This window comes from Abrus precatorius, unplaced genomic scaffold (genome assembly GCF_003935025.1).
Source record: "Abrus precatorius isolate BTA unplaced genomic scaffold, Abrus_2018 Scaffold7, whole genome shotgun sequence".
NCBI classification, from domain to species: Eukaryota; Viridiplantae; Streptophyta; class Magnoliopsida; order Fabales; family Fabaceae; genus Abrus; species Abrus precatorius.
The window spans coordinates 34,735,032-34,762,026 of record NW_020874417.1 but is presented as its reverse complement, the minus strand read 5'-3'; the positions used below and the strand labels follow the sequence as shown (position 1 = coordinate 34,762,026).

The window sequence follows — 26,995 nt, the reverse complement described above, 5'->3', positions numbered from 1 at the left end:
TTCAACGCAACAAGCTGCAAGCAGGGAACACGAAAGCCTCCGAATTGCATATTAGACCATGGATGGTCGCAGTGCTGAACTTCAGGTTTTTAATACCAATTTCAAGAATTGGTATTCTTAAAATATAGGCTTCTTGTGAGAGCTTCCACAAACGTGCTACCAGCAAATCGTACTATAACTTAACTGGGCTTAATTTATACAGATTAAATCTTTAAATTGTGAAAATGTTAGGAACTAAATATTAGTACCTGAGTATGAAATTATACGGTAGAATTGGAATTGATTTTTAAAATTTTAATCATTAGTCCACTTTAATTCCTAGGTTATACTTTAAAAATTTGAATTTCTAATATTATAAAATATACTCTTTCTTTAAAAATTTTATTCATTCTTTCTTCTTTTTTACATTTATGTATGTTTATGCTACTTTATCTCATGGTGTTATAAATGTCAGCATTCGTATACTTTCATCTAATTTATAAGAAAGATAATTCATAACATAATATTAAATTTTAATTATAAATTAAATATAAAAAATAAATCTATTGTATCATGATTTTTTTAAAAAAAAATCAATTATTATTTAATTATATCATCTTTAAAAATTTATTTAATAATTGTTTTTGTATTTTTACTTAACACATTATTTTTAAAAAATTTATTAAATAAATTTTTAGTACAAAATTAATTTAAAAAAAATCTTACATTATATTATAAAATTTTATTTCAATTTAGAATTCTAATTCTTTAAATATGTTAAATATAAAATTATATTCTAAATTAATTTCAATTATAATAAAATTGGAATTAGAATTATAGCTTGAACGTTAATTCTAATTCCATATACTAAACAAGCCAATGAATTTTAAATGAAATATTGTAAGTATTTTTAATTTTAATTTTAATAATTCATAAATCATTAAATATAAGTTTTATTAAAATAAATTTATAATTTGTTAATAAATAACAGAAATAGTACTTAAAAAATGGTATGTAAATTTTATCTTATTTGTTATTGGTTATATTATTTTAAAAAAAATTTATAATGATATTTTTTATCTTTTATACTGTCATATCATTTGTTTTATCACTATTTTTATTTTTTCTGGTTTGTTGTTGTGTTAAAATTAAGAAAATAGCTCCAAAATAAACAAATTTGTTTGATTTCTTACGGTCTTATTATTTTCATTTTTTATTTTTACTTTTAATCATAAAACTATCCGTTATCATATTTTTATTATGTTTCTTGTTTTTATACAAAATATCTAATTTTCACTAATTTTTGTATAAATTCTTAAAAATGAAAAATAAATTACATTTTATTTTAAGTAAAATGAGGTTATATGACCATTCTATTACAAGTGTCAAATTAAAATAAATTAATTATTATAAATTTAAGAAACTATTTAGTTTTAAAAATATTTTTATCTCTATTTTTTAAAATATTTTATATAAAAATAGTAAAACAAATATTTTTTTATTAATTTAACACAAATGTTTACTGTTTTTTAATTTATTTTTATTTAAAAATTCATATTATACACGAAAAAATTGCTAGTCCCTGTTAAAATATAGGGACGTATTTAAAATTTTTCAAATGATTCATAGAACTACTTAATAATCAAATTAATGATTTAATTTTGTATTATTTAAATGTTTTCGTTTACTTTCATATACTTTAACAGAGATAAAATAATATTTGGTCTTTCAGAAACTTAATCGAAGAACTAGATAGAAAATAATTTGTAAATAAAAATAAATAAATACAAATTTTAAAATATAAAAAAAATTAAAATAATTTATAGAGTAATGTGTTAATTTTTAACCTAAAAAACATATTTTCTTACTAGTTTTAAGTGTAAGGGAAAAGAAAGGGGAGGCACAATTCTTACTCCCTGTGAATTGGAAGTGAAAGGAAGCAACGAGAATTCATCACTGTACACTCATCCATCGGTAATTTCTACTTCAGAGAATGGATTTTCTTCTTTTTCGATTAAAATTGTAATAATGATAGATATCCGCATAATTCGTATAGGCGTTGTTGAACGAACAACTCTGCGTTATTTCTTCGATTGATTTCCTCTTCTTAACTGAACTTCGTTCCTTCAACACACGCTGCTTTTTTTCTTTTTTTTTTTTATGGTTTCCTTGTGTGTGATAATACTGCAAATATTGCAATTGCAAGAATTAGGTTATGGTTCTTCATTCTCATAACTGCGTGAGTTTAGATTTGAGTTCCAGAATGTATTGTAAAGCTGTGTTTGTTGATTCTTGAATGCTGAAATCGAATTTTAAAGCCAATGCAATTTTGAATATGTATACTTGTGCGTGCGTGCATATACATATACATACAGATGACCTTTGTGTTTCTTATACACGTAGCAGTTAAATTTTCGCAAGTCAAAATTTCCTTGGGAAAGTTGCTCTTGTAATGGATATAATCTCTCAGTTACAAGAACAGGTTAACTTGATAGCGCATTTAGTTTTTAATACCATTGGTACATTGCAAAGGGATGCCCCTCCTAATCGTCTATCGCCAAATTATCCTGAACCACCCGCGCATCCAGCGGAGGATGGGGCAAATTTTTCTGAACAGCCAAAGCAGATGAGTGCTGCTTTGGTGAAGGCTGCTAAGCAGGTATGTGGCATTTAGTTAAAAGTGAAAAGGTGTATAGTATATGATACTGAGTTGACGCCGGTGAAGAGAGGTTGTAGTTTGTTACTACTAGACTATGAAGCCGATCCATGCCTCAAAGAACACAACACACTAGATATATATTGCAAAATAAAATTATATTCTAAGGATTGTTAAAATGACGTATAAAATCGTTAGCAGCTAAGCAAGTATAAGAAAATATATCAAAGATAAATATGTTTAGAAACTTTCTAAGAAGCTGCAAATATGGAAATGTAGAATTCATATATCTTAAAGAATACTGCCCAAATGTGGTGAAGTGCTAATGCTTAGTACGTTGAGTAATTCAGTTGAAAAAGGGGGAACCCTTGGAAGGTGATTCAGCACCTTGGTTCTTTCACAGAACAACAGAATTCTTTCATTCTCTGTCATATTCTCTCATCTTTCTTCTCTATGACCAATCCTAACAATAGTAGATAAACAAGGTGTGGTATCCAGTATTCCAGTTGCATGGTGCCAGTTCAGAAATTTTAAACCAATATTGACCATATGCATATAACCAAATTAAACAATTAGAGTCTAGCCTCTATTTTTACTGTTTTTCACACTTGTACCTCATTATGTATCATGCCTTATGTCTTCTATTTTGAACTAATAATTTTATTAGTTCGCTCATGAGTGGTCCATTGAAAATATATGTGGTTTCTTCTGCAGTTTGATGCTTTGGTTGCAGCGCTTCCAATATCTGAGTCAGGTGAAGAAGCACAGCTTAAGAGGATTGCTGAACTACAAGTATGGAACTCACAGCTCACGGACTGTTCCTTATGTGATTGATTGGTGTAGTTAATAATGAGTAGTTTAATTGTAACAAACAGTGTTTATGATTTTACATTGTTTATGGATCTACCTTTCAGGCTGAAAATGATGCAATAGGCCAAGAACTTCAGAAGCAATTAGAAGCTGCAGGTCTGTGTCCAGATTCCTGTTTATCTCTGAAGTCTGAACTTCTATCTTGATTTCTCTTTACAACACATGAAAGGGTAAATTCGAGTTAAATAGCAAAAATAAATTTGTGAAGTTCTTGGATCAGTAATATTCTTTGAAAAAGATGTCCTGGTGCATAACTTTCATGTGTAGCAAATATCAGCATTGTGTTTAATTTGATGAACAATGGAAAATACCAAAGGGGTTTGTTCATGTATTGAGCATTTTGTAGGCCTGTACAGCTGTAGTAATTTGGTAACGGCTGACATTCATCTGTGGTTGGCTTTGTATGGATTCATATTGAAACCAAGTTCCTAAAAGTAATGAGAGTTGTATTGTGCATTCACTTATTGTTTGTACTGAAAATGAAAATTTTTTAAAATAATAAATGATTTATGCTTTTATGGACTGTAGGATGTTGAGAAAGTATGCGACTGCCTAACACTCTGTTCTTGATGTCAGAGAAGGAATTAAATCAAGTTCAGGATCTGTTTAGGCAAGCATCAGATAATTGTTTGAACTTGAAGAAACCAGATGTCAATTAGTTACTTGTGTTCCTGGCAAGGTCAGAGACGAATTAGGCTACAACTTAGAACCATCTTATCTTGACACAAAGCGGTGCCTGCTGCAGGAGGATTTCCTTTTTTGCATGAAGGCTTGGCTGCCTGAAATAGCAGTATTATTTCATATGTTGTAACTTGCGTATGACACATACGTTTGCAAGAGCTGCGTAACGGTCAAGATACTGGTAGTTATATTGTTCTTCCCGTAGGAAAGGCTTATATTCCTGTTAGGTGTTTTCATCAATACCATCTTTGTTCACATAAGCTCCACAAAGTAGACATTTTATAGTGTGATAATTTGAGAGTGAGCTCATGTACTTGTGTGATTTAATATCATTTACTGAGTAAAGTCATGCATAAAAAAAAGAAGAAGCTTAGAACATATTAGTACTTGATATGTTGCCTAAACATCAATTGCTGCAATTGTTTGAAACTAGCATGCATAACTGGTGACATTTATCATCTGTTGTTGCTATTAAAATATACTTTTACGATATAAAAAAAATTAAAACATGAGTGGCCATAGATTCAATTTTCTTCTATTTTAAATGAATTTTTTAATCATATTTCATTGTAATATTGGCAGCTTGGGGGTGAAGGGTATAGTAAGCTCTGTTGCATAGTAAGGCATATTTTATTTTCCTTAGTTAGATAAGAGTGCTTTTAATAGCAAGCACTCTTCGATCTGGTCAGAAGAAAGGAAAATGAAGCGCTGTATAAACATCGCGGCATACTCTAAACATTTCATGAATGTTGTACTGTCTGAATATAGTTCCAAATCTTTTAAACATAATTTAATTGATTTCAAAACAAGCATTTTATTGCCAAGTAAATAGCAATTATTTCATTTTTCAGTAAATAGGAAAAAAGGGATTCTTATTGGATATCTTCCTGGGAGTTTATTCTACTGCTCGCAATCAATGTTTGTTAATCACACCTATTATCATAAATTATTGGCCAACTATTCTGCACCTGATTGGAAATGAAAGCTACCACCCATTCTTGTAACGAGTGGAATAACTGATCGGTGAGCTGAACGCTTTTACATGAACAATGAGTAAACATTCTTTCACTTCGTTTTTTTTTTATTGAAAGGAGGGTGTTACCATGCAAAACTCATTTTTGTCAGTGAACGTATATTAACTTATAGTATGCCACAGATCATGAGCGAGGTTACCCTATATTTAACATAATTCACGAGAAGTCAAAGTGGTCTAATCTGTAAAATGTGCCGTTAAGATGTTCCATGAAGCTGTTTTGTCCAATCAAAATGATCCCACTCTTGGGAAAAGCTAGCAACTGCTTGCTTTTGTACCTCCACTGCCTCATACCGTCGACGCCTATACATGTCCTCCTCTGCCAAATGTAACATGCCTCTTATTACATTCAAGCCAAGGCTGCTCTTGAATTGCTTTTCATCGTCAATAACATGGACAAAACCCTTGTTTAGACCAAATTCAACGTGGAAATACGGAAAGTGCTTGGGAATTGAATTGCGCAATCCCTTTTGACTTGTATCAATAAGTTTCTTCGCATTGTGTTGGCTCCACTCATCTTCAGCTTCATCAATTGCCTGTGATGAACTCAATTTCAAAAGAGTTTAGAATTTTGAAATACACAAAGATTAAGATTTAATGAAAATATGAAGGATAAAAAGAAGTGTCGTCAACAACTACAAAGCACAATATCCAAAGGATCTTTTATCGAAAGCACTGGAATGAATACCAATAATCTCAAGGTAAAAACTGGGTAAATTAAGTGATAATAGAATTGCTAAAGAGCCATTCCTAGAATGACCTAATCCCTCAAATCAAATCCCATACACTAATTTCTATTCTTTTTAAGATGGGACAAAACCCAAGTCCAGAAAGAATTTCAGCTTCCCATCAAAACACATGAGAATGTCACGGAAGATATAGATCAAACTAGGAGAGTATCACTGCAGACACTTCACATGGTAGATCTTAATCTAATTACTCAAAAGGATCTCTGTTCCCAAGTTTAACCATTAGTTACAGACGTCTCTCTGAAGTAAGGCTTCTAAATTGCAAGGTTTGGTCCTTTATACCCTATGGAAACAAATCCCAGCATCTCTACACAAGCATTAGATATGACCACATACACTGATATAACAATTCATTGACTCAACTCTCAAGAAACCAAGAAAGAAACACTAGGTGATTAACTTTGTGCTGGCTTTTAGAAACAAAGTAGTGATATAACCATGCAACCTAATAGATTAATAGTTCATTTTATACGATGCATAGCATTGGTTCAGAAGAGATAAGTACACAATTCAGTATAACACAAGAAAACGATGTTAGGCATCTCACCTTTTTAAAGTATAAAGGAGCCTCTTTAGCAATTTCTTGGGGTAAAGGAATGCACTCAACCATACAGTGCCGACGTTGTTGTGCCAATCCCATCACAGTTTCAAGAAACACTACCTCCTTCTCTTGCTTAGCAAACATCATAATCAGGCACTTCTTGAAGTTTCGAATTTCTGTCCACACATTATCATCCACTGTTCTAGTAGCTGATTCATGCTGTCATACAAAACGGTAAGACAAAGTTGTAAGTGTAAAATTCCACAAAAATAAAATAAAAAAAATACATATACATATATATATATATATATATAATTACACAAATCAACTAACCCAAAAATCAGTTGACCACTTTCAATTTGCATCACATTTAGACAACTCAATGTTACTTCCAATGCAAGCAGGAATATTTCATTTTACCAAATTGTGATCACAATTTCAAGAAAGTAGCATGAAATACACTTTAATCCTCATTACTAAATTCTATTTGGATTTTTCCTGGATCCGCATCATTTATTTAAGAACGGTTCTAGTCACGAAGGAAAATCTTCACATGTTGCAAACATTGTTAATTGGCATCTTTTTCCGTATGAAAAACCATCAACTAAAGAATTTAATCAACCCCATATTGCTTTTGACCAGCATGAACTCCAAAATAAACACTTAACAGTAATAGAAATTGAACTCACCTGAATGGGTAAAATGCAGCAATGACCAGGCACCACAGGCTGCCACTGTGGCAACATAAGATATGTGAAATTTGCAATTGAAACAACAAGATGCATGGGCCGATTTCGATTCTCTAAACAAAAGAGGCAGCGCTCTTGCTGAGTCAAGAATCGATTTGCATTCATCTTTTTTTGATTAATCTTGTGGTCATCACCTCCTTGCTTCTTTCTACTCTTCCTGCTTGGACCATCTTCAAAGTCATATTCATCATCAGCCTGAGTAGAAACCTTGAACTGCTTGTTCTGCATTATTTTGTAAGCAAGATGCATATCAGCATCATCCTCTCCTTTCTTCTGCTCAGCAGATATCTTCTGCATAGCATACCTATAAAGGGTAAGAAGTCACCATTAAAACCATATGGAATAATGAAAGTTCACAAGAATAAATAATGCTGTAGAAACCAATAATAATAATAATAATAATAATAATAATAAAAATAGCACTACATCAAATATGTTCACAAACTTATTAAGAATAGAGAAACGCAAAAAACAAAAAAAAAAGAAGACAAAGTCACCCTCTATTTTGCTGCAATAAGAGAAATTTCACCTTGGACAGGATGTTTTCACATAAGAAATGAATAAATCAAGTGTGTATGGGACTAACGGGAACAAAATAACATATGTACAGAATTTGAAGACAGCAAAATACCTGCTAGAACTTCCCCCAGTTCTGGATCTAATTGTATTATCTTGATTTCCCTGCTTTGCATTAGTAACTTTTGCTTCTTGCTGCCCGCCAAAGTGAGAGCAAAAACCAGACAATGAAATCAAAATAATCATAAAACCAGAAGAATATGTTTTGTAGGCAATAAATAAACACAATAGACTAGGCTAGTCCCACCTTCTCCCAAAGTAATATAAAATAAAAGCAATAGGCAAAGGCAGATATTGTTCTCTTACAAGGCTAGAAATTTTTCAACTACTCCCCAGTTTCTTACCATCTTCTCACAAATCACCCTCCCGAGAAAAGGTATAGATAACATGAAAAAGAAGTCCAGAAAGTGTAAAATGTATAATTTCAGCACAAGTGATAAACCAATATGTCACAGAAAATTTTATAAACAATAACGAATACTGATGAAAAGCAAATTTGTCAATGCTGCATGGTCTGGAGAAACCCTGGATGCATTTATAATTCATTAATCATTATAGACTTTTCAAGGCACCTGAACCAGAGAAACCTGGTTTGTCCTAATTCTGGATTAAGGGTCAAAATCACATACATCGAAACACTTATCTGAGAAAACAGTTTGAACATTATGCCAAATTCAATACTGAACAGGTGCACAAATTTGTTAAGAAAAACAAACCATGATGCATTAGTTTCGAGCTCAAAAAATTGATAAGAGGCAAACAAAGTCAGAAAGTATAGAAAAGAAGGCATATTCTCTTATTTTATGGACTTACCATCAGTTTTTCAGCTTCTTGATGCTTTCCTTTCAAACGAAGTTGCATAGCCTTAGCCGCCAACTGGTTTGCACTCATCTCATTCTTGACTATTTCACTTCTTTCAACAGGTGTGTTTGCTTCTGATGAAACCTTTTCCAATTCAACACTTTCCAAAACAGAGCCATCAGAATTATTATTGGTCTTGCTAACAAAATCATGCATAAAGCTTCCATCATTCGCAAACTTATTTAGGCTAGACGCTGCAGCAGAGATGACCCCAGCACCCTCAGCTACAGCACGTTGGCTCTTTCGCTTTCCCCAAGATAAAGAATCTTGAACTTTAGGTGTTTTCATTTTATGGTCTCGAACAGAAACATCCTTTAAGTAGTCCTGGTGGCGTTTCATTAGCCAAAGTCAGTGAAGTGTAGTGGAATATGCTTCAGAATTCCAGAAAAATTGATATTATTTGTTTAATGTAAAACCCATAGAAGGAACAAGAAAGAAAATTGAAATAGTTCTCTTTTCGTTTTCAAAGTTACCCTTTTAGAATCCCTTCGACCATGCTTGTCAGAATCTGGTAAATTTTCTTCAGTTATCCCTTTTTGTCTATTTTTTATTGCACGTAGATGAGCACGAGCTGGGGCAGCTGCATGAGATGCAACAGATGCAGTAAACTCACCAAGAGAACCCCACCTTTCTTCCATAATCTGCACACGTATAATAAGAAGCAAAAATTTTACAAGATGGACAAAGCTATTTCATATATAGAAACAAGGAATATCTGTAAAGCAAGGCATAAAACCTCATGAATGTTTCCTCCTTCTCGAGCTGCTTGCTCTTGTGCACGCTTTAAAGCTTTGAGCCTCCAACTTGCTCCTCCGTCCCCAACAAGTGAAGAAGATAGAAGTTGGTCAGCACCAACTTTAGCTCCATCACTTTCTTCTGGGTAACCACTTCCATTATCCTTGAGATATGGATTCAATTCCTTGGGATTCACCTTCTTTGACTGAAAAAGAAAATAAACTTAGTCCTTTTATCACCTTACATGCAAACTAAATGAAAACGTTTAAGCAGACCATAAATGGACAAAAACTTCAATTAATGGAGTCAACAGGGAAAGTGAAACTCTGGTCACTAATTCAACACTTCAAATAAAAACATACTGAAACAAATGATAAATATTATCAATTCATATAGAAGTAACAAGAATTAATAAACATATAACAATGTGTCCTCCTTTGAGGACAGAATAAATAAATAAATATAGAACCTGCCAAGACAGCTAGACATTTTTGCAGATGAGAGGGAAAGAAATTAACATTGAGACATACCTCCTCAACTGGAACCTCCTCTGACAATTCCTTTTTTGTTTCTGAAATTGCAGGCCTCATACTTTCAGCCCTAAGCATCCAATCCAATCCCATATCTTTTCTTGCAATTTCCCTCTCACTCATAGAATCTCCTTCGACACTTGTAGCTTTGCCTTTAATCTTGTTCCTCTTACTCCCATCTTTTCTATCTGACTTTTGCTGCTTCCCTCGTCGACCTGAAAAACTATCACTATCATCAGTAGAAAATGAAGAGTCTTCCTCATCCTCAGACATATATTCTTTTTTACTACTCCTTGATCTTGATCTGGCTTTTGACCTTTCACCAGAATCACATGACGAAGCATCGTCTCTTTTCACTTTTGATTTCCTCCTCTTCTTTTCATCTTGCTCACTTTCACTTTCAGTTGTGTAAGAATCTTCGTCGGACAAATACCACTTCTTCTTCCTAGATCCTTTCTTTATCTTTTCAAGCTCATCATCATCATCTGAACTATACCGAGAGCTCTTACCCTTCTTCCTCTTATTCCTTTTCCTCCTACTATCTGATTTTTTCCTTTCCTTTGAAATAGAATCCAAGTCCTCATCTTGCACCTAGTACACATACAATCAGCCACAGCAATGGGGGAATAATAACAGTGACACTATGATAGAAGTATGCTATGCTAACTCCACTGACCTGGTCACGGGGAATGAACTTCACCCCTGAAAGCATTTTCTAGATTGCTAGAACGTACCAATGCCTGCATAATAATAAAAATACGAAAAAAAAAAACGCATAAATAAGCCTGTTTAATTGAAATAATTCCCAGCAAAGTAAATGCAAAAAGCGAGGGCATAGCAATTGAAATAACACTTAAGCATGCAGAAGTAGAGACAAAAACAAAAGTAGAAATTAATAGCAAGTGAACAGAGAAAGGTGCAGTCGAACGAAGAAAGCAAGAAAAGTTAAGAATGAATAAAATTGAAGAGGGGTATTCTGAGCACGAAATTCAATCAAATATAAGTATTCTGAGCAGATGATAGGTTACAAATTTGAGCTTTATTTATCATTTTAAAGAGAGTTAAATATAAGTATTTTGAGCTCTATGTCCAAACTTCTATGGAATGTAAAATGCATTCACAAACAGGTTGAACTTAACAAGGTTAAACAAATAAAACGACTTCAAATACATATAATGACCTAAAATCATTCACTAGCAAACTGAACCAGATAACATGAAGAATTTTGGTGGAGTTTCTTCGGTATAGAGAGATGAGTTCGCGAACATTGAGTGAAATTTGAGAGCAAAATTATCCAGAACTCAAACACCGATTAACAACAGAAAATTGAAATTAAAAACCGTAAATGGAATAGTAAGGGTGAACAAAAAACTTACCCTAACGAAACTAGAAAAGGTGGCGCGCGGCAACGGCGAGAGGAGAGGAGAGAGCGCGGAGAAAGGAAAGCTACCTGCGATCGGGTCTTTGCTTCAGACGTCGCCGTTTAGAGTCGTAGCTATTAACCTCCATTTTTCTTTTTTCTTTTTTTGGAAAATGATTAATTGACAAACAGTTTTTTTTTTTTTTAATGGACGAAGGAAAGAAAAAAAAATGAAGATATACAAATTTATTTTTGATAGAATAATATGCTTTTTTAATCACTGACCTATAATATTAATCAAGGTTAATAAAATAAGTAGAGTCAAATATACATGATAAAATAAATATTTTTTATTATTAAATTCAAGTGAATTAGTTTCTTATCTATGTTAATGACTAAAATGAATAATAATAATAATAATAATAGTTATTATATAAGTTAGCTAGTATATCATATAAGATTAAACTATTGTTTTAAAATTTTAAGTAACTTTTAATATTTTAAGCTGACTTACATAAAATATTTATCTGTATTTTAACTTCAACTTATTTGTTATATATTTACCCCTTTTTTAGGGGAAAGAGCCCAAATCCCAATTCAAGAAATAATTTAAACTGTGAAAGTCCGAAATAAAAGCCTAGTCCTCAAACATAAATCGAGGGAAGTGCTAGGCATCATAATTTCTTACTTAATATTTCTAACTAGCTCTTTCTTATTAAGTAAAATTTTATAGAAATCTTATTAAATTTATAAATCTTACCTCTTATCTAATGAAATAATTTTATGAAAATCACATAAATTCTATCCAGCAGTAAAAAGACTATTAGAAAAAACGGGTTAATATTTTGTGTTGCTAACATTTTTTTATTATTATTATTAACTAATGATTTATGCGATGTATCGCATGTGGACTGGGCTAGCTTGGCCCTAGTCCACTTCTTAGCTACTTTGTGGGTCAAAATCTTCATTATTAAAGTTTGTAATCTAAGGAGTGGCCCATTTAGAAGTCCACCGGAGAGTCGACAACTTTTGGTAGTTCTTTCTTAGATTTAGGAGAGTTAAAAGAGAGAGAGAGAGAGAGAGAGAGAGAGAACTTACGTATAGTTATTTAAATATTTTTATGTTGTTTATTGATTAAAATTTAAATCTTTTTTTAATGGCATTCCACTACTCTATAAAGATTAAATTAAAATTTGGATCCTATTCTGCTAAAATATTAATATATATTATTAGGATAAAACTTAAATTCAAAAATAATACTAAAAATACTTGAAGAATTACACCAATTTTTAATTCTTTGCAAAAAAAAGTGTTTTTTTGGATCTGTAACGATCTGTTCTTAGATTAATAACCAGGTAATGTGATTTGTTTATTTTACCTTTGGGTTTTTTTTTTTTATCCCTATGACATTGCTTTACAGTAACGCTTATTCGTATCGGTTTGATACGAAATAAGGATGAATCAATTTTTTTTTATGAATAATAATAAATCAAATCATAAAAACAAGCTTGGCAATTTTTTTTAGGTTTTGTATGAAAAAAGCCTTTATTTTTAATAAGAATTCCTTTTAGATTTGTTATCGTTTTTATTAAGTTATATAACTTTTTTCCCTGACTATTTAGTTTTTTCGTTAACTTTCCATCCTTTTAAATTTTTTTAAAAAATTTAATTTAAATTTTAAATTTAATATAGATACACCATATTAAATAAAGAATTAATATAAACTAAATTTCAATATAATAAATTTAAATTTTGACATCTTAAATAATAAATATGATAGTGTTTTAATTTTGATAATTTATTTGATAAAAAAAAATTCACTTTTAAAAGTCAATTTTTTTATTTTCCTTTGTTAACTATAACAAAAAATTTATTATTAAAAAATGAGAATATCCGTACTGTCGTACAAGAGAAGTTTGCTAAGTACTTAACATCTGAAGTGTACTTGGTGAACACGTGTTGAAAAAGTAAAATTGGGTTACGTGCATAGGTGTTGAGAAAGTGATACGAATCTTACCACAAATTTACATGCTTGATGAAGACGAAACACCCAGAACAGATCTTATGTCCAACATTAGAGGTTTTATAAAATATTATACTATCTTTTTATGCACGTTAAATAAATATATACACAATATGACATCGGTTTGTGACTATTCTATCTCCTTACAGGTGTTACGTATAAAAAAATAAATATATTTTTTTACAAGCAATATAAATTAGTATAGTACAAATTTATTTTGATATAAATTTGTTAATTTATCAAAATAAAATTTAATTTAATTTAAAATAATTTTATAATTAAATAAATATTTATTTATGTGGTGTATTAAATACATTTATAATTGAATAAAACTTTATATTTAAAAATATTGATTTTATATTATTATACATTGATTTAATTTGGAATGTTTATACATTAAAAATTTTCTTTGTCAGTATTTTATCTTCAATGTCAAGTGTTTATTTTTGGTTAAACCAAGAAAGTGAATGAAGTATTTCTTTCTTTAACAAGCAATGCAGTTAAACATAGAGAAAGCTAAATAAATTATTATTTTTTTTGTGGATCAAGTAACTTAATTCTTAAGACATTCAGACATTAAGCTCTTGCTTTCTTTTACAAACAATATAAAAGATAAATTCGTCAGCACTGATCAATTTTAAAGGCTTAGCAAATAACTTAGTCTATTTAAAAAGATAACAAGGTGAAAAATATAAATTAGTATTTAAAAAATTATCAACAAAAGTAAAAAGTCGCAAAATTTATTATCATCGTTTAATGACTTATATCACAAATTTTCAAGAACAAATTATATTTATATTTCTTCAAGCTTAATATATATATATATATATATATATATATATATATATGTATATATGTATGTACGTATGTATATACATTTATTTTTATTATTGAAATCTCTTTTAATTTAAATAATATAACATCATATATCATTTTTAATAATAATTCTCTTATTTTTTATTTTTTTTACAATTATATGAATAAAGCTATTAAAGTAATGTTGGAAAGCAGGAATAATATATATAATTTTTTCAAAATTTAAAATTTTGCAGATGATAGGTTACAAATTTGAGCTTTATTTATCTTTTTAAAGAGAGTTAAATATAAGTATTTTGAGCTCTATGTCCAAATCAAAGGCTTTCTCTATCTTAAATTGGAGTATTATCCTTTCCTTCTAATTTTTTAATAAAAAATAACAACTATTGAGTGCAAATGCTTCTAATGTTGACAAGGTTTGAATAGGCAATGCTTACACAAATTCAAATTAAGGTCACAACAGCTAACTTGACTAAGAAACGTAGAGCATTTTGAGTGTAGAGTTCTATATTTGTTTATAACTTCTGAATTTTATCTTCAAATTCCTTGTAGAAGGATCAGTTGCACATTTACACTAAATTATTCTCTTCAAATTCATATATAATGCTCACAGTGTTTAATTTTAAATGAAGCATTGAAGCAAATTATGCATTAATGACATCTTTCAATCTTCATACGTGCAAAAATTATAAAAAAATGTGTGTGCCCTTTTCCCCAGGAAAGAAAGAAAGACTGGACGCTTTATCTCTTTTTTCCCAAAGAGGATTTTCTTAAAAAATAAGTTACAAGAAAAAAACGATAGAAAGAACGACGAACAAACACATGCGTAAAGCAAGACAATAAGCATATATTAGACCGGAACTAAGGGAAGTGTTCAAAGGGATTCAAATTACACTTTTTTCACGGGTTTAAAGGCATGAAATTATAATTTATTCTGTTTATTTTTTATGCTACAGTAATGTAGTTTTTAAATTTTTGAAGCGTATATGTTACACTAAATATTTTATAAACTGCAATAAATGTAAAATATAAAAAATTAACTTATAAAAAAATGTAAAATGTGATACGACAAAATTTTAGTACAATGACATACTTAACTTTTATGAAAGGCATTTTATGCAAATTACGAATCTGTCCCATACAAAAGGGAAGAAAACACTAATTGATGGAAATTGCTAGAAGGGTGCCACTAAGGCACGAAGTGATGAAGTACCAAAGCTTGATCCTGGGCAAGAGAAACATGTATGTAATGGGATGGTGCCACATGCACTTAGAAAAATAATGGAGGCGAACAAAACGAAAATTTAGTAACAATGGAATCCATGAATTGAGGCCACAAGAGAGTGAGAAACATAGAAATTGAATGATTGCCTCTCACTTAATCTGTTCATGCATCTGTTTGAATAATGCATGCACGGACCCATCCAACTAATTTTGACAAGGATGGTTAAAAATCATAGATAGTATTAGGTTAACAAGTTATGATAGCATGTATATTGTATAGTATTTCAAATAAGCTTCGATTTGAAATGGCTTTGGCATTATCTCAATTTGTTCCAAATCTCTAATTATGAATGAAAGGCATTAATTGATCTATGCATGTGCCAGGTGCAGACAATCACTGGTGGTGAGATTGACGGTCAACCTTCAATTTTATAAAAAAAATATTGGGGCTTTATCCATTGAACTGTGACAGTTTCAACGTTAATTAAGTATGTTTTACACACATAAACTTTTATGATTTCCCTTGCACCGCATGCATGCAACACAGATGGGAACCAATGAACCATATCACTAATCAATTGTTGTGGTATAAATCAAAGAGAAGAGAGAATATAGGTATGCATGATTTTCTTAGGAACCATTTAACTGTAAAAAAAAATTTCTTGTTTGTATTTTTAATTATAAAGATATCATATAATTGTTTTATTTCCTGTTTTTAAATATTACAGTATGCAGTGAAATCATAAAAAAAATATTTTTATTATTTTGTACAATTTTTAAAAACAAATAAAACTATAAGTGATATTTTTATTATTAAAAATATTAAAAAAAAAACCAAACAATCTCTCAATATTTATAACAAAACTGACACTTCAAAATGATCCGTCACAAGTCACGACCATTTTCCAACAAAAAAATATCACTACAACAAAATTGAATATAGATGTGGTAGGTTTTCTACAGTTTCACACTGTTTAGATAGAAACATTGACACTTCAAATTAAACGATCCATCACAATCATTTACCACCAAGAAAAAGAGAAAGGATCCATCGCATTTATGGATGCAATAGAATGGTTGCAATGAAATTAATGATTACCAAGTTCTTTTATTTTCTTCTTTTTGAGTAGAGTATTGATTTTTAACTGAATTGCACTGTTAATGCAAACTATTTAATGTCTTATATAATATTCAAATATAATGAGTTTGGAACCGAAAATTTTCAAGAGTTTAATTTAAATGTAAAATTGTTTACATTATCAGCCAATTAAACTACATTATTCTTATATTTTTAAACTAATTATTATAAAAACTAATAGTTTTTTCAATATAATAATCTATAATTAAATAATACTATAAAAAATATATTATTAACACATCTAAATTAAATTTAATTATAAATAAAAAATTCTATTTTTATCTCGTTCTGAAAAAGGAACACACATTGACTGGCAGAACAAAATCTTAGGCTGTACTGTGAAATTCACTGATTGGATTTTTTTTTTTCTTTCTAAAATCGTTTTCATGCTGTTGCAGTTAATAGACATGATACATGATATTGTAATATAGATAAAATAATAATATATTACCAACAAGGTTCAAAACAGTTAAAATATTGAGTAATATACTAATTATTTAATTCAATTAATTAAAATTAAAATTTTAATTATATGTGTAAAAAGGATTTATTTAAACTATTGAATAAGATAAATAATTTCATTTAACTAATGAAGTCAAGAAAGCATCTTAGACAAATCTATTTTTTTCTGTAAATAAAAGTTAAGAAAGATGAAACTCATGAATAACTTTGGTATTTCGAAAGAAGTTAACTACTACCAATTGATTGTAAAATAATTTTTGATGGAAATATTGGTATGCATTTGGCTTAATAATATTAGTGTGCATGAGTATCTGAAGAAACAAGTTCTGAATTAAATTTAAGAGAAGCAGCCACGCGGTGTGAAGTCAAATCCCAAAGGTACAGGTGTCGAGAACAAGATACTTTGCATTCTGCAGAACAATGAAAAGAAAGTTGAAATAGTAAACGTTTCTTTGAGCAAAAGAAACCACTCAGACTGCGGCTTGACTTTGATAATACACATTTTACCCTTATCATTCCCAAATAATTAACTACCTATGTTCAATAATTTTGTCTATTCGTGTCAAGCGATATTTGGGGAGAGGAACATGATTATTGATTAGAGACAAAAGTCATTATCCAAGTCTTATTTTATACATTAAATTTTACCACAAGTTGCGCATACATTAAGCAAACCACTTTCTTTATAAACCTATAATATGATGTCCCAAAATATTGTTATAGACTCCCCATTCCCTCCCTCTCTCTCTCTCTCTCTCTCTCACACACACACACACACAAGTACTGTGCTCTGTCTTCTCTCCCTCCCTCCCCTGTTTTTTTTTCTGTTGTGTGGAGTTCTCTATTCATTTCTCTGCTCCAAAAAGAACCAAGGAAATGGGTGTTCTTGATTACCTTTCAGATCACTTCTCTGTTTCCACTTCGAAAAAGAAACGCAAACCAATGCAGGTTTTAATGAACTCCTATCCCGTGTGTGTATGTGTGTGTTTATGGTTGTTTTAATCTCAAGCAAAAACTGATTTTTTTTCCCTCCCTTTTTTTCTATAGACGGTTGAAATCAAGGTGAAAATGGACTGTGATGGCTGTGAAAGAAGAGTTCGGAACTCTGTTTCCAACATGTCAGGTTCATCTCTCTCTCTTACTCTCTCAGTTTCGCTTATTTCCGTCTCTACCAGTCCTAACTTGTTCATGAGAACCAAATACAAAGGCTACTTCGTATGTGGTAAACAACCAAATCAAGCAGAGACTTTATATTTCATAGTTCAAAGTAAACTATTTTAGCTTGTAGGAAAATTGGAGACTATTTTATCTTATAACTATTAATAGCTTTGACATGACATTTTTTCCTCTCTTGTACGGTAAACAACAAGTTCATACCCACACACCAAATATGTATTTATGTTCTTATTTCAAGTTGCATAATTTTTTGGTAGTTTGCTATTTTGCTTTATGAGAACGTTCAGATTAAGTTTCCAAAAGGCTTCACTGAAATGTTTTTGGTAATTAAAAAAAGAGTTAAGTGTCTATACGAGAAACCTTATACAAATTAAAAAAGAATTATGCTATTAGTGTTAGAAAAAAATTATTATCGACTGGGACTAAATAATTTTAGAACATTAATCCAGGTGTGAAGCAAGTAGAGGTGAATAGAAAGCAAAGCAAGGTAACTGTGACAGGTTACGTGGATAGAAACAAGGTCCTAAAGAAAGTGAAGAGCACAGGAAAGAGAGCTGAATTTTGGCCCTATATTCAATATAACTTGGTGGCATATCCCTATGTAGCACAGGCATACGACAAGAAAGCACCTTCTGGGTATGTGAGAAACACTGAACTAGCTCTTCCTAACCCAAATGCACCCGATGAGAAGCTCGCCACTCTCTTCAGCGATGATAACCCTAACGCATGTTCAATTATGTAACGCAATTTTAGTCATGCAATAGAAGGACCAGCTTGCAAGTTCATGTTCACATGGTTCACTGTTCCCATATGTGCATAGTTTCTTTGATCAATTTTGGGGACTATTCACAAAGACTTGGAGGGTATTTTTGAACTCGTTGTAAGCTTTACTATCCATATTTAAATATATCAGGTTATGCTTATGAGTAATTAGAATAGAACGTAGAAGAATATGTAGAAATAATGTTTGTACCTCGTAGGCAATCGTTGTGATAGTTATGAACTTGTGTTTAAATTGTATAATCCCTATGTTCTACTCCATGATCATCTTGTATAAAGCTTTTCTTAATAAATATTTCAAAGTAATTATGTACTAGGGTTTCTAAATCGATATCGTTATTTGAATTATTTAAAATTAATATTGTATGTATTTTTTCATCAATTGCTTTATTTTTTTTATCTACACGTCTTAAAAACACATCTAAAATGTTAAAAAAAATGCCTTAAACTATTTTCAAGCAGCACGTAAAACATTCTCCTTTATTAATAAGCCTGAAGTTAAACTTAGGGTTACAACAGTAGAAATATATATGATGATTGGCGTTATAAAAAAAAATCTAACTAATGTGTTGTGCATAAATACAACTTAAATGTAACACCTACGAGGATCGATGCAGATAATAACGTGTGTTTAAATATTTGATAAAGAAAATAATGTGTGTTTATTCCATCTTTTGTGATAGAATTTGATAAAAATATCTGAATTTTGATTCAATATTTAAATATTTCCTTTATAATGTCAAAACTTAAATTAGCAAATGCATATAATCTTAAAGACTAAAGTTACAGGTTTAGAATGATTTTTTTTAATAATTTAAAGAACTAAGTTAATAAAATTACAATTTTAGGAATTAAAATATTATTATATTAAATATATTATAATGGTTTTTTTCACATTGGAAGTCAAATATAAAAGGCCATTAGCTTAACTATTTTGAGTTAAATTCAAGTATTATTACCTTAATTACTGTGTTGAAGCTGTGAAGGTATCTAGTAAACGAAAATTATTTTGAATTAATTTATAATTAGTAACTTGTTTTTTACGTAATGTTATTCTGTGTTAAGCATGTATAAATGTGGTGCAAATATTTGTGTTAAAATATAAAATTTCAAGGTGCTTGCAAGAAACGCGTTAGATTAGATTATGCTCAAATAATTTTCTTAATTATCTGCTATCTATAGTGTATATTTGGTAATTTTAATGGTTTGTTTAGAAAAACTTTAATTATAATTTTCAAAATAACCTAATAATAATAATAAAAAAAAATTAAGTACGCTTTTGTAGAGAATGTTTAAAAGATTTCTTTCACCGTCAACAGAATTATATTATATTTGATGGCCACATCTTATCACAGCCTGTTTATGGTATCTGCCGACTTCCCCACAGTGCTTGTTTGGCAAATCATGAATGAATCATCTATCTATTAAGAAAAAGGCGAATAGTCTAGCTTTCGGATTAATTTTTTATATATGATATTTAGAAATAATAATAATAAAATATTTAAATTTTTTTATAAAATATAGAATTTAAAAAGTGTCATTTGATCTTTAGTATAAGTACATAAATTTAAAAATAAAATAATAATAATAAAGTTTCTAAAATTATTAGCAATTTTTTACAAAAAAATAAAAATTGTCTATAAATTTTTTTAAAATAATAAAAATATTTTAAAATATGAAAAATTGTTATTGATTATTTATTTTGTTAAAAGCTGCTATAAAATTTTTTATTTTTTTTATATTTCTATAATTTGACTAAAATATTTATATTTTTATAATTTCAAAAAAAATTATTAAAAAAACCCGAGAACATATGTAATGATGTTACCTGTTCGAAAATAATAACCTAAAATATATATGACTTAAGTCATCGCACTACGTTTATTTGTTAAATAGCTTATACTTTGGATTTTTTAAAAGTTCAATTGATTAAAAGGTCAAATTTAAAGTTATTTAAACAATTATTAAATATTTATACCTATAACGAGATAAAATATTAAGAATATTTTTATCAAAAATATAGTATATTTTTACTATTTCATATTATTCATTTTATCTTGTATATTTTAATATCATTTTACTATAAAAATTATAACAAGAAAAATAACCCCAATATAACTGCAGGCAGGTGCAAATGATCGCATTGGCAGCAGACTTTCAAGTAATAACAAATGAAAGAAAATCTGGATTCTTATTAACTCTGTACTTGATTAATTATTTGTAAAATTGTTTATCATTCTTACAGCTCCAATGATTTTAAAAAGAAAAGAAAATTAACTTTCCTTGTAAATAAAATAATATAGAATAAAAATCTGCTGTCATGTTTGTCAAACAGTAGACATCATGGTATCTTGCTTTTCCTTAAATTTTGGGATTTTAGAACAAAAGGACAGTAGAGTGGAATGCTAATGCATTAACGGTGGTTGATTTTTGCAAAATGTCAGGCGATAGCATATGATCGAAGACTGTTAATTTTAGTTTTTAGTATTGATTTTAAATAATATTAAATAGTAAATATTTATTAAAAAAATATAAAATATAATACATTTCTTTTTATAAAATTATACTATTTTTGATATTTAAATTTAAAGACAAAAATCAATTAAATTATGTAATATCAAATCAAAGTTTTATTAAATTATCATGCTTATGATATAAGGAAATAGTCAATATTCCACACGTGAAGGGATTTTTTTTTATTAAAGTAAAATTTTGAAAATATAAAATATAAAATGTATTCAAAATAAATATAATTAATTTGAATAAATAAGAAAAAGTATGAATAATTTAAATTTAAAAATGATTACTTTTTTAAAAAAATTAAAAGATTCTATTTGACAATATAACCTCATATGTAAGTGACAGAATCTTGAGATTAAAAATAATTATAGTGAAAATATGAGCAAAAAAGGAAATCGAAATATATAATAACAATGTAATAATAATCAATATAAATTTAAAAGTTTAAAAATAAAAACAAATATCAACAACAATAAAATTCCTGTAAAGTGCTAACTTACCCTTAAAAAAATGTATAAATTTGGGACTACATATAACAGAATGTGCAGTGTGTACACACCAAAACACTAAGTTGTGTGAAATATCATCTTGCATATAACTTTTCTTTTCCTGAAAAACCTACGCCATAAAGGATAGAAGCATGACATGAGAAGATATCGATTATTCATCATCATTGTAAATTCTCTATTAGTGTAGTACTGGATATGTTAAACACTGTGTTTATTTGATTTAGAGTCGCTCGTGTTGTGATTGTGATACATATTCAGCATGAAATCTATGTGATAACTTAAGCAGTATGCATTTGCTAAATTTAATACTTTGATTTTTTTTTATAAATAACGTAATATAATATTTTATTAGTCTTAATTATAAGAAATATAAAATAAATTTAATATGTATTGATCGTTATTTTTTTTATCTTTTTTTTATTGTAAATATATGTTTATGAAGTGCTGATTACATCATTTAATGTTATAGGTATTTTTAAAATAAGATTTATATTTATAAAAAATATAACTGATTTATTTATTTTTTTATCTTAGCAATTTAGTCTTTTGTTAGGGAGTAGTAATTAAGTTCAAAAGAGATAGATAAATATATGAGAATTGAGTATATGAATAGTTTTGAAATAAAATAAATAAACGTCAGTCATATGATTATTTTTTTTTCACAATTTTAAAACGTCAAGAAGACAAAATAATGCTTTTTGAAAGTAAGCCATACGAAGTTGTATATTGTTCAACCTTTATGGTGCTAAGTTACATTTTTCTGAGATTAATTTTCAAAATTTAATTATATGTTAGTCATGTAACTAATAACTTAGTTAATTTTTTAAAATATTCATTTAAAATTTTAATTTTAATATATTATTAGTATAAAATATTGCACGAACAATCAATTAGAATAATGATGTAAACACTTTTTTTTACACTGTCACTATATTTAAATTAAATATATTCACCAATACTATGTAATATAGTATATGATTAATTATTACATAAATATAGTTAGAATGTAATGAAGTACATTTTTTTATACTCATAACTAATTGTAAATTATTGAAAATTATTGCTATTTATGATAATTAGTTTTAAAATTATTCACAAAATATTATCTATTAAGTATAATTTTTTTTTTAATAATAATAATAATATATTGAGATTAAACTCTTATTATTACATTTTGTTGCTATGCTTTTCTTTTTTACTAAATTTAGCTCCTTCGCTTTTCCTTGTATTTATCTTTAATATATAGAAAGATCAATCATAGTTACCCTTCTGATTGTCACATTCCATCATCAATTAATAAATAACGTCTAAGTAGATGTTTACTGCGTCTAATGGCTTGAAGGAGACTCTTGGCACGAAAGTGAGTGGCCAGACCTTTTCATATTCCCCAATCATGTAATGAAACTCAAAGCTTCCACTTGGTATGAAATTACTCCAACGTAGCTTTTAGGAATAAGATAAGGTTTCAAAGGAAACTTATCTTTGCTCTTACTTACCGCAGGCTTTTTTTTCTTTCTGTCTGTGAGAAATTCATAAATATGATGAATATTGACCCTTTTGAAAAGTATAAAGGCAAAAAGAATTTAACGATAATGAGAATAGGCACGTAATTCAAGAGGTTCTGCATTTAATGCAAACCCGTAAATTGTGCACTTTCTTACCAACCAAAATGCAGGGATACATATCTAAGGATATCCTGCGGGAACAAATAATGAGAGCATAGTTAATTGTTCTATCTCTATCGAGTTTGGCTTTTATTTTTATTTTGGTAGGGGACGAAAAGTTGATGGGTCCATATATTTATATTCCATTTGCATAAAGCTAATCTTCAGAAAAAGTAACCGGCTATTATTTGGCACAGGATCCCTCCACTAGGGAACACGAAGCGTAACTCTAGCATTCTTGTTCTTTTGGCATTGCACGAGTGTGTCTTAGAGAGGAAGAAAAAAAAAACTTTGAGTTGGATGATTTGTGACTACACTTCCATTTACGTGGTGGAATTAAGCTCGTGATGTGTGGCTTCCAATCCAGAAAAAAAAAGGCCAATATTCATATCCATGTAAAGAAGATCGAGGTCTACGTTGGATCTAGATGCATGCACGTGTGTTATAATAACATGCATGTAAAGCAATAACAAAAAATTATCATTTTAAAAATTCACTGTATATTTTCCAAGTAAACTAAGCAATGGTCATTTTGGTTTGAGAACGGACCCGCAAACTAGTCCAATTAATAAACTTTTTTTAAAGGATTTTGAGCACGAAAATTTGTATGTAAATGTGAACATATTCAAGCTGGTCCATTTAACTATAAGCAATTGATTAAGAACGTTCATTGACGTCGAGGGACTACACCACCTCCGCACCACAACTTGCAAATGCAAAGATTTTGAAGTAAACTTGAGGAAATTATTTGCTATTGACTTATTACTTATGTAAACATTTTATACATTATGTAAGCACTTACTCTCCCATAGTTAAGAGAATTTTATTAGGAAACTCTTTCATTGATTAATAAATTATCAATGGATAGTAATATAAGGTATCATAAATGTGTAAATATATTATTTAATACTAAATTAAATATATTATAATTATAGTAATACAATTTTTTTTAGATCATAAGTAATAATTAATAATAATGTTATTGAGAAATTTTTATAGATATTCATATTAAACTATATATTTATATTAACAAACAAGTAGGTGGTACAGTGATTAAGTACTAATATATCAGAAGATGATTCTAAAATAGTTTTGGATATACTTATTCATTAGAAAATTATGGGAGATCAATTGTTTTCATTTCCTCGTTGTAGTTATCCATTTTTTTTCGTCATTATCTTAGTGAAATCGAATTAGCCCAATTTTACGATGGGTTCAATCAAGCTATGAGATATTTCCAACGCCTCTTAGCAGCTCCACATCCTTCTATAAAAAAAGAACATTTGAACATAAGCCGAAAGGAATAAGGCTGTAAACGAATTTGGGTGTTTTTTCCGTTGGTAGTTTTCACCTTTAGATTGTCAAAAAACAAAAACGGAAAGCAATTTGAAAGGTTAGATTCCAAATAGTTGGTGCGAGTAGAACAGTAGGATGTTCTAAAGGTTAAGAAGTCCCACTCCTAGCTAAAGTTTGTTTCCTTTTGCAAAAGTCTTGCTTTCTTTTGTATACATATTGAGGGTAAATTGGTCAAACAAATATTCCATTTTATAATAGAAGGACGATCCATCTATCATATGGTCCTATATTCCGCTGTGGATAACTCAACCTTGCTATGTCATTGCTGATTATAGTTAGTCTCCTATCTCCAAGTTAGACATAATCACACATTTACCCATTATTAAGAAACATTGTATTGTAGCGTTCTTTACTAAATAAAATAATGGCTCACTATTGATTTTTGTTCTTTTGAAGTCTAAGTAAATTCATTACGAATTACTCTTTCGGTTTTTTTTTTTTTTTTGTCAACATATCAATCTCTAATTGGCTGAAAAAAAGAGAGTAAATTAACTAATTTTGTTGTGGTTATGGGTCGTGTACTCGTGTCCACCACTATTTTAGTATGGGCCTCTGTCCAACCCACAAGCTTCGCTCCGTCATTCGTCATTGTTGTGTTGCAGTAGATGGGCCAGCGTTCCCACTCATTTGGGCCTACACCATTTTTGTCAGTTGTTGGGCCTACACCATTTTTGTTCTTTGTTCTGTGAAAAAAAATTGTATTCCTTATATTTTACGACTGTAGTTTAATTCCTTTAACTTTTTATTTTGGTCTTTGTATTTTGTTTGAATTTTTAGGTTTAGTTTCCTTACTGATATAGCTCTACAAAAGCATAGCAGTTTCTTAAGTTTTAAACATTATATTTCAATAAGTGTTGAACAACACAAAAACCAGAATCATCCTCCGTTATTAAGTTGCTGTTATGGGTTGCAGTGGCTTCTGCTTGCGCTGTCATTGGTCAAGTCTAGAGCGGGAACATGCCTGTTTTGGTAGAACTATGACAAACAAGTGCAGTAATGCATGATTACAAAAAATGGATTAAAGCAGAAGCATTATTTAAGGACTTAGAAACAATTTATTTTATTAATACACTTATTTGGACACTTCTTATGTTACACGCTTCTTAAAAAAAACAATTTAATAATAATATTCTCACTTTTATTTATATAATAATAAGAAAGTGAGTAGCAGTTAAAGCTAATTGATATTTTCAGAGAAAAATGACAGACTTGATGGAGAAGCAAAGACATAAAAGTAGAGGAAAAAGAGCTTTTTGTAGAGACAAGATGCAGGTGTTTGGGAGTAGCAAGTAATGATGACCTAACAAGGGCTCATACTGGTGACTGAACCCCACCCTTCTCTAGTCCCAAGTCCACTCGTCACACATTTTCACAGCCTTTGTGTGATTGCGTGCACTCTGCCTCTGTTAATACACCCTATATTAATATTATTATTCTCATTATAGCCTATAAAAAACAAATCTTGTGACATATGACACGATGCCCAAACCAAAAGTCATTTCTGATATCTCCCTCCCAAATTGCTCTATGCGTATCGCCTACCATAAATAGCTTTTAAACGAGGATGTGCTTTTTAATTTGGGGCCATAAATGGTTAAAATCTAAATTTTATCTAACTCTCCTTTCCTTAGTTAAACCATTCCCATCCCTTCTCCCCACTTGGCCTTTCAAATTCAAGTTGTTATCTTCTCAATCTTGTAATTGCGAACCAGCTTTGTAAATGACTCCGAATACTCTTTTGAAGAAATAAACTTTCATTATACAATATTTGTTTATAATTTTAGAGCTAATGGTGTGGAATATAAGGATCTTTGTCCAAAATAGCAATGAGGGTAAAGATTTTCTTGCTCCATAGCTAGGGTACAAATTGTTTCAGGCTTTTAACACAAAGATTCTCTCTTTAATCGTCTTAAAGTACTTATCGCATCTATGGGATCAACGTTCGTGAACTTAGACTGAATATGCTGGGTGGCAAGAAAACAAGAAGCATACACGGGAAAATGGGTA

The 26,995-nt window shown here is 29.6% G+C and overlaps 3 protein-coding genes across 6 annotated transcripts; 2 read left to right on the top strand and 1 right to left on the bottom strand.

Moving 5' to 3' along the window:
• The first annotated feature begins 1,981 nt into the window (after positions 1-1,981).
• Positions 1,982-4,439, top strand: LOC113873356 (mediator of RNA polymerase II transcription subunit 21-like). Its single transcript, XM_027511452.1, has 4 exons — positions 1,982-2,638; positions 3,350-3,427; positions 3,550-3,601; positions 4,082-4,439. Exons 1-4 carry the CDS (start codon positions 2,432-2,434, stop codon positions 4,162-4,164), a joined length of 420 nt encoding a protein of 139 aa, XP_027367253.1. The 5' UTR covers positions 1,982-2,431; the 3' UTR covers positions 4,165-4,439.
• On the bottom strand, positions 4,086-11,499 carry LOC113873350 (CWF19-like protein 2). Of its 3 annotated transcripts, XM_027511443.1 has the most exons (11): positions 11,337-11,472; positions 10,637-10,700; positions 10,277-10,551; positions 9,961-10,175; positions 9,432-9,635; positions 9,169-9,336; positions 8,648-9,019; positions 7,890-7,969; positions 7,199-7,562; positions 6,516-6,728; positions 4,086-5,755 (listed from the first exon to the last, which is right to left on the bottom strand). In XM_027511443.1, exons 3-11 carry the CDS (start codon positions 10,302-10,304, stop codon positions 5,417-5,419), a joined length of 1,983 nt encoding a protein of 660 aa, XP_027367244.1. In that variant the 5' UTR covers positions 10,305-10,551; positions 10,637-10,700; positions 11,337-11,472; the 3' UTR covers positions 4,086-5,416. The 3 variants fall into 3 exon arrangements, with proteins under 3 accessions (XP_027367244.1, XP_027367242.1, XP_027367243.1); XM_027511441.1 differs by having other exon boundaries at positions 9,961-10,551; positions 11,337-11,499; XM_027511442.1 differs by lacking the exon at positions 11,337-11,472 and adding an exon at positions 11,141-11,321 and having other exon boundaries at positions 9,961-10,551.
• Positions 11,500-17,766: 6,267 nt separating this feature from the next.
• On the top strand, positions 17,767-19,195 carry LOC113872701 (heavy metal-associated isoprenylated plant protein 20-like). 2 transcript variants are annotated; one of them, XM_027510456.1, is made up of 3 exons: positions 17,767-17,931; positions 18,046-18,106; positions 18,609-19,195. In XM_027510456.1, the coding sequence occupies exons 1-3, from the start codon at positions 17,860-17,862 to the stop codon at positions 18,899-18,901; spliced, it is 426 nt and encodes a 141-aa protein (XP_027366257.1). In that variant the 5' UTR covers positions 17,767-17,859; the 3' UTR covers positions 18,902-19,195. The 2 variants fall into 2 exon arrangements, with proteins under 2 accessions (XP_027366257.1, XP_027366256.1); XM_027510455.1 differs by having other exon boundaries at positions 18,031-18,106.
• The last annotated feature ends 7,800 nt before the right edge of the window (positions 19,196-26,995 follow it).

Coding starts and splice junctions, on each gene's coding strand:
- LOC113873350 (XM_027511441.1), bottom strand. CDS start 10,672: ATGCTTTCAGGGGTGAAGTTCATTCCCCGTGACCAG. Junction 7,563..7,889: donor ACTGGGGGAAGTTCTAGCAG/GTATTTTGCTGT, acceptor TACCCTTTATAG/GTATGCTATGCAGAAGATAT. Junction 6,729..7,198: donor GCTGCATTTTACCCATTCAG/GTGAGTTCAATT, acceptor TTTGTATGACAG/CATGAATCAGCTACTAGAAC.
- LOC113872701 (XM_027510455.1), top strand. CDS start 17,860: ATGGGTGTTCTTGATTACCTTTCAGATCACTTCTCTGTTTCCACTTCG. Junction 17,932..18,030: donor AGAAACGCAAACCAATGCAG/GTTTTAATGAAC, acceptor TTTTTTCTATAG/ACGGTTGAAATCAAGGTGAA. Junction 18,107..18,608: donor CTCTGTTTCCAACATGTCAG/GTTCATCTCTCT, acceptor ACATTAATCCAG/GTGTGAAGCAAGTAGAGGTG.
- LOC113873356 (XM_027511452.1), top strand. CDS start 2,432: ATGGATATAATCTCTCAGTTACAAGAACAGGTTAACTTGATAGCGCAT. Junction 2,639..3,349: donor TGGTGAAGGCTGCTAAGCAG/GTATGTGGCATT, acceptor TTTCTTCTGCAG/TTTGATGCTTTGGTTGCAGC. Junction 3,428..3,549: donor AGAGGATTGCTGAACTACAA/GTATGGAACTCA, acceptor TCTACCTTTCAG/GCTGAAAATGATGCAATAGG.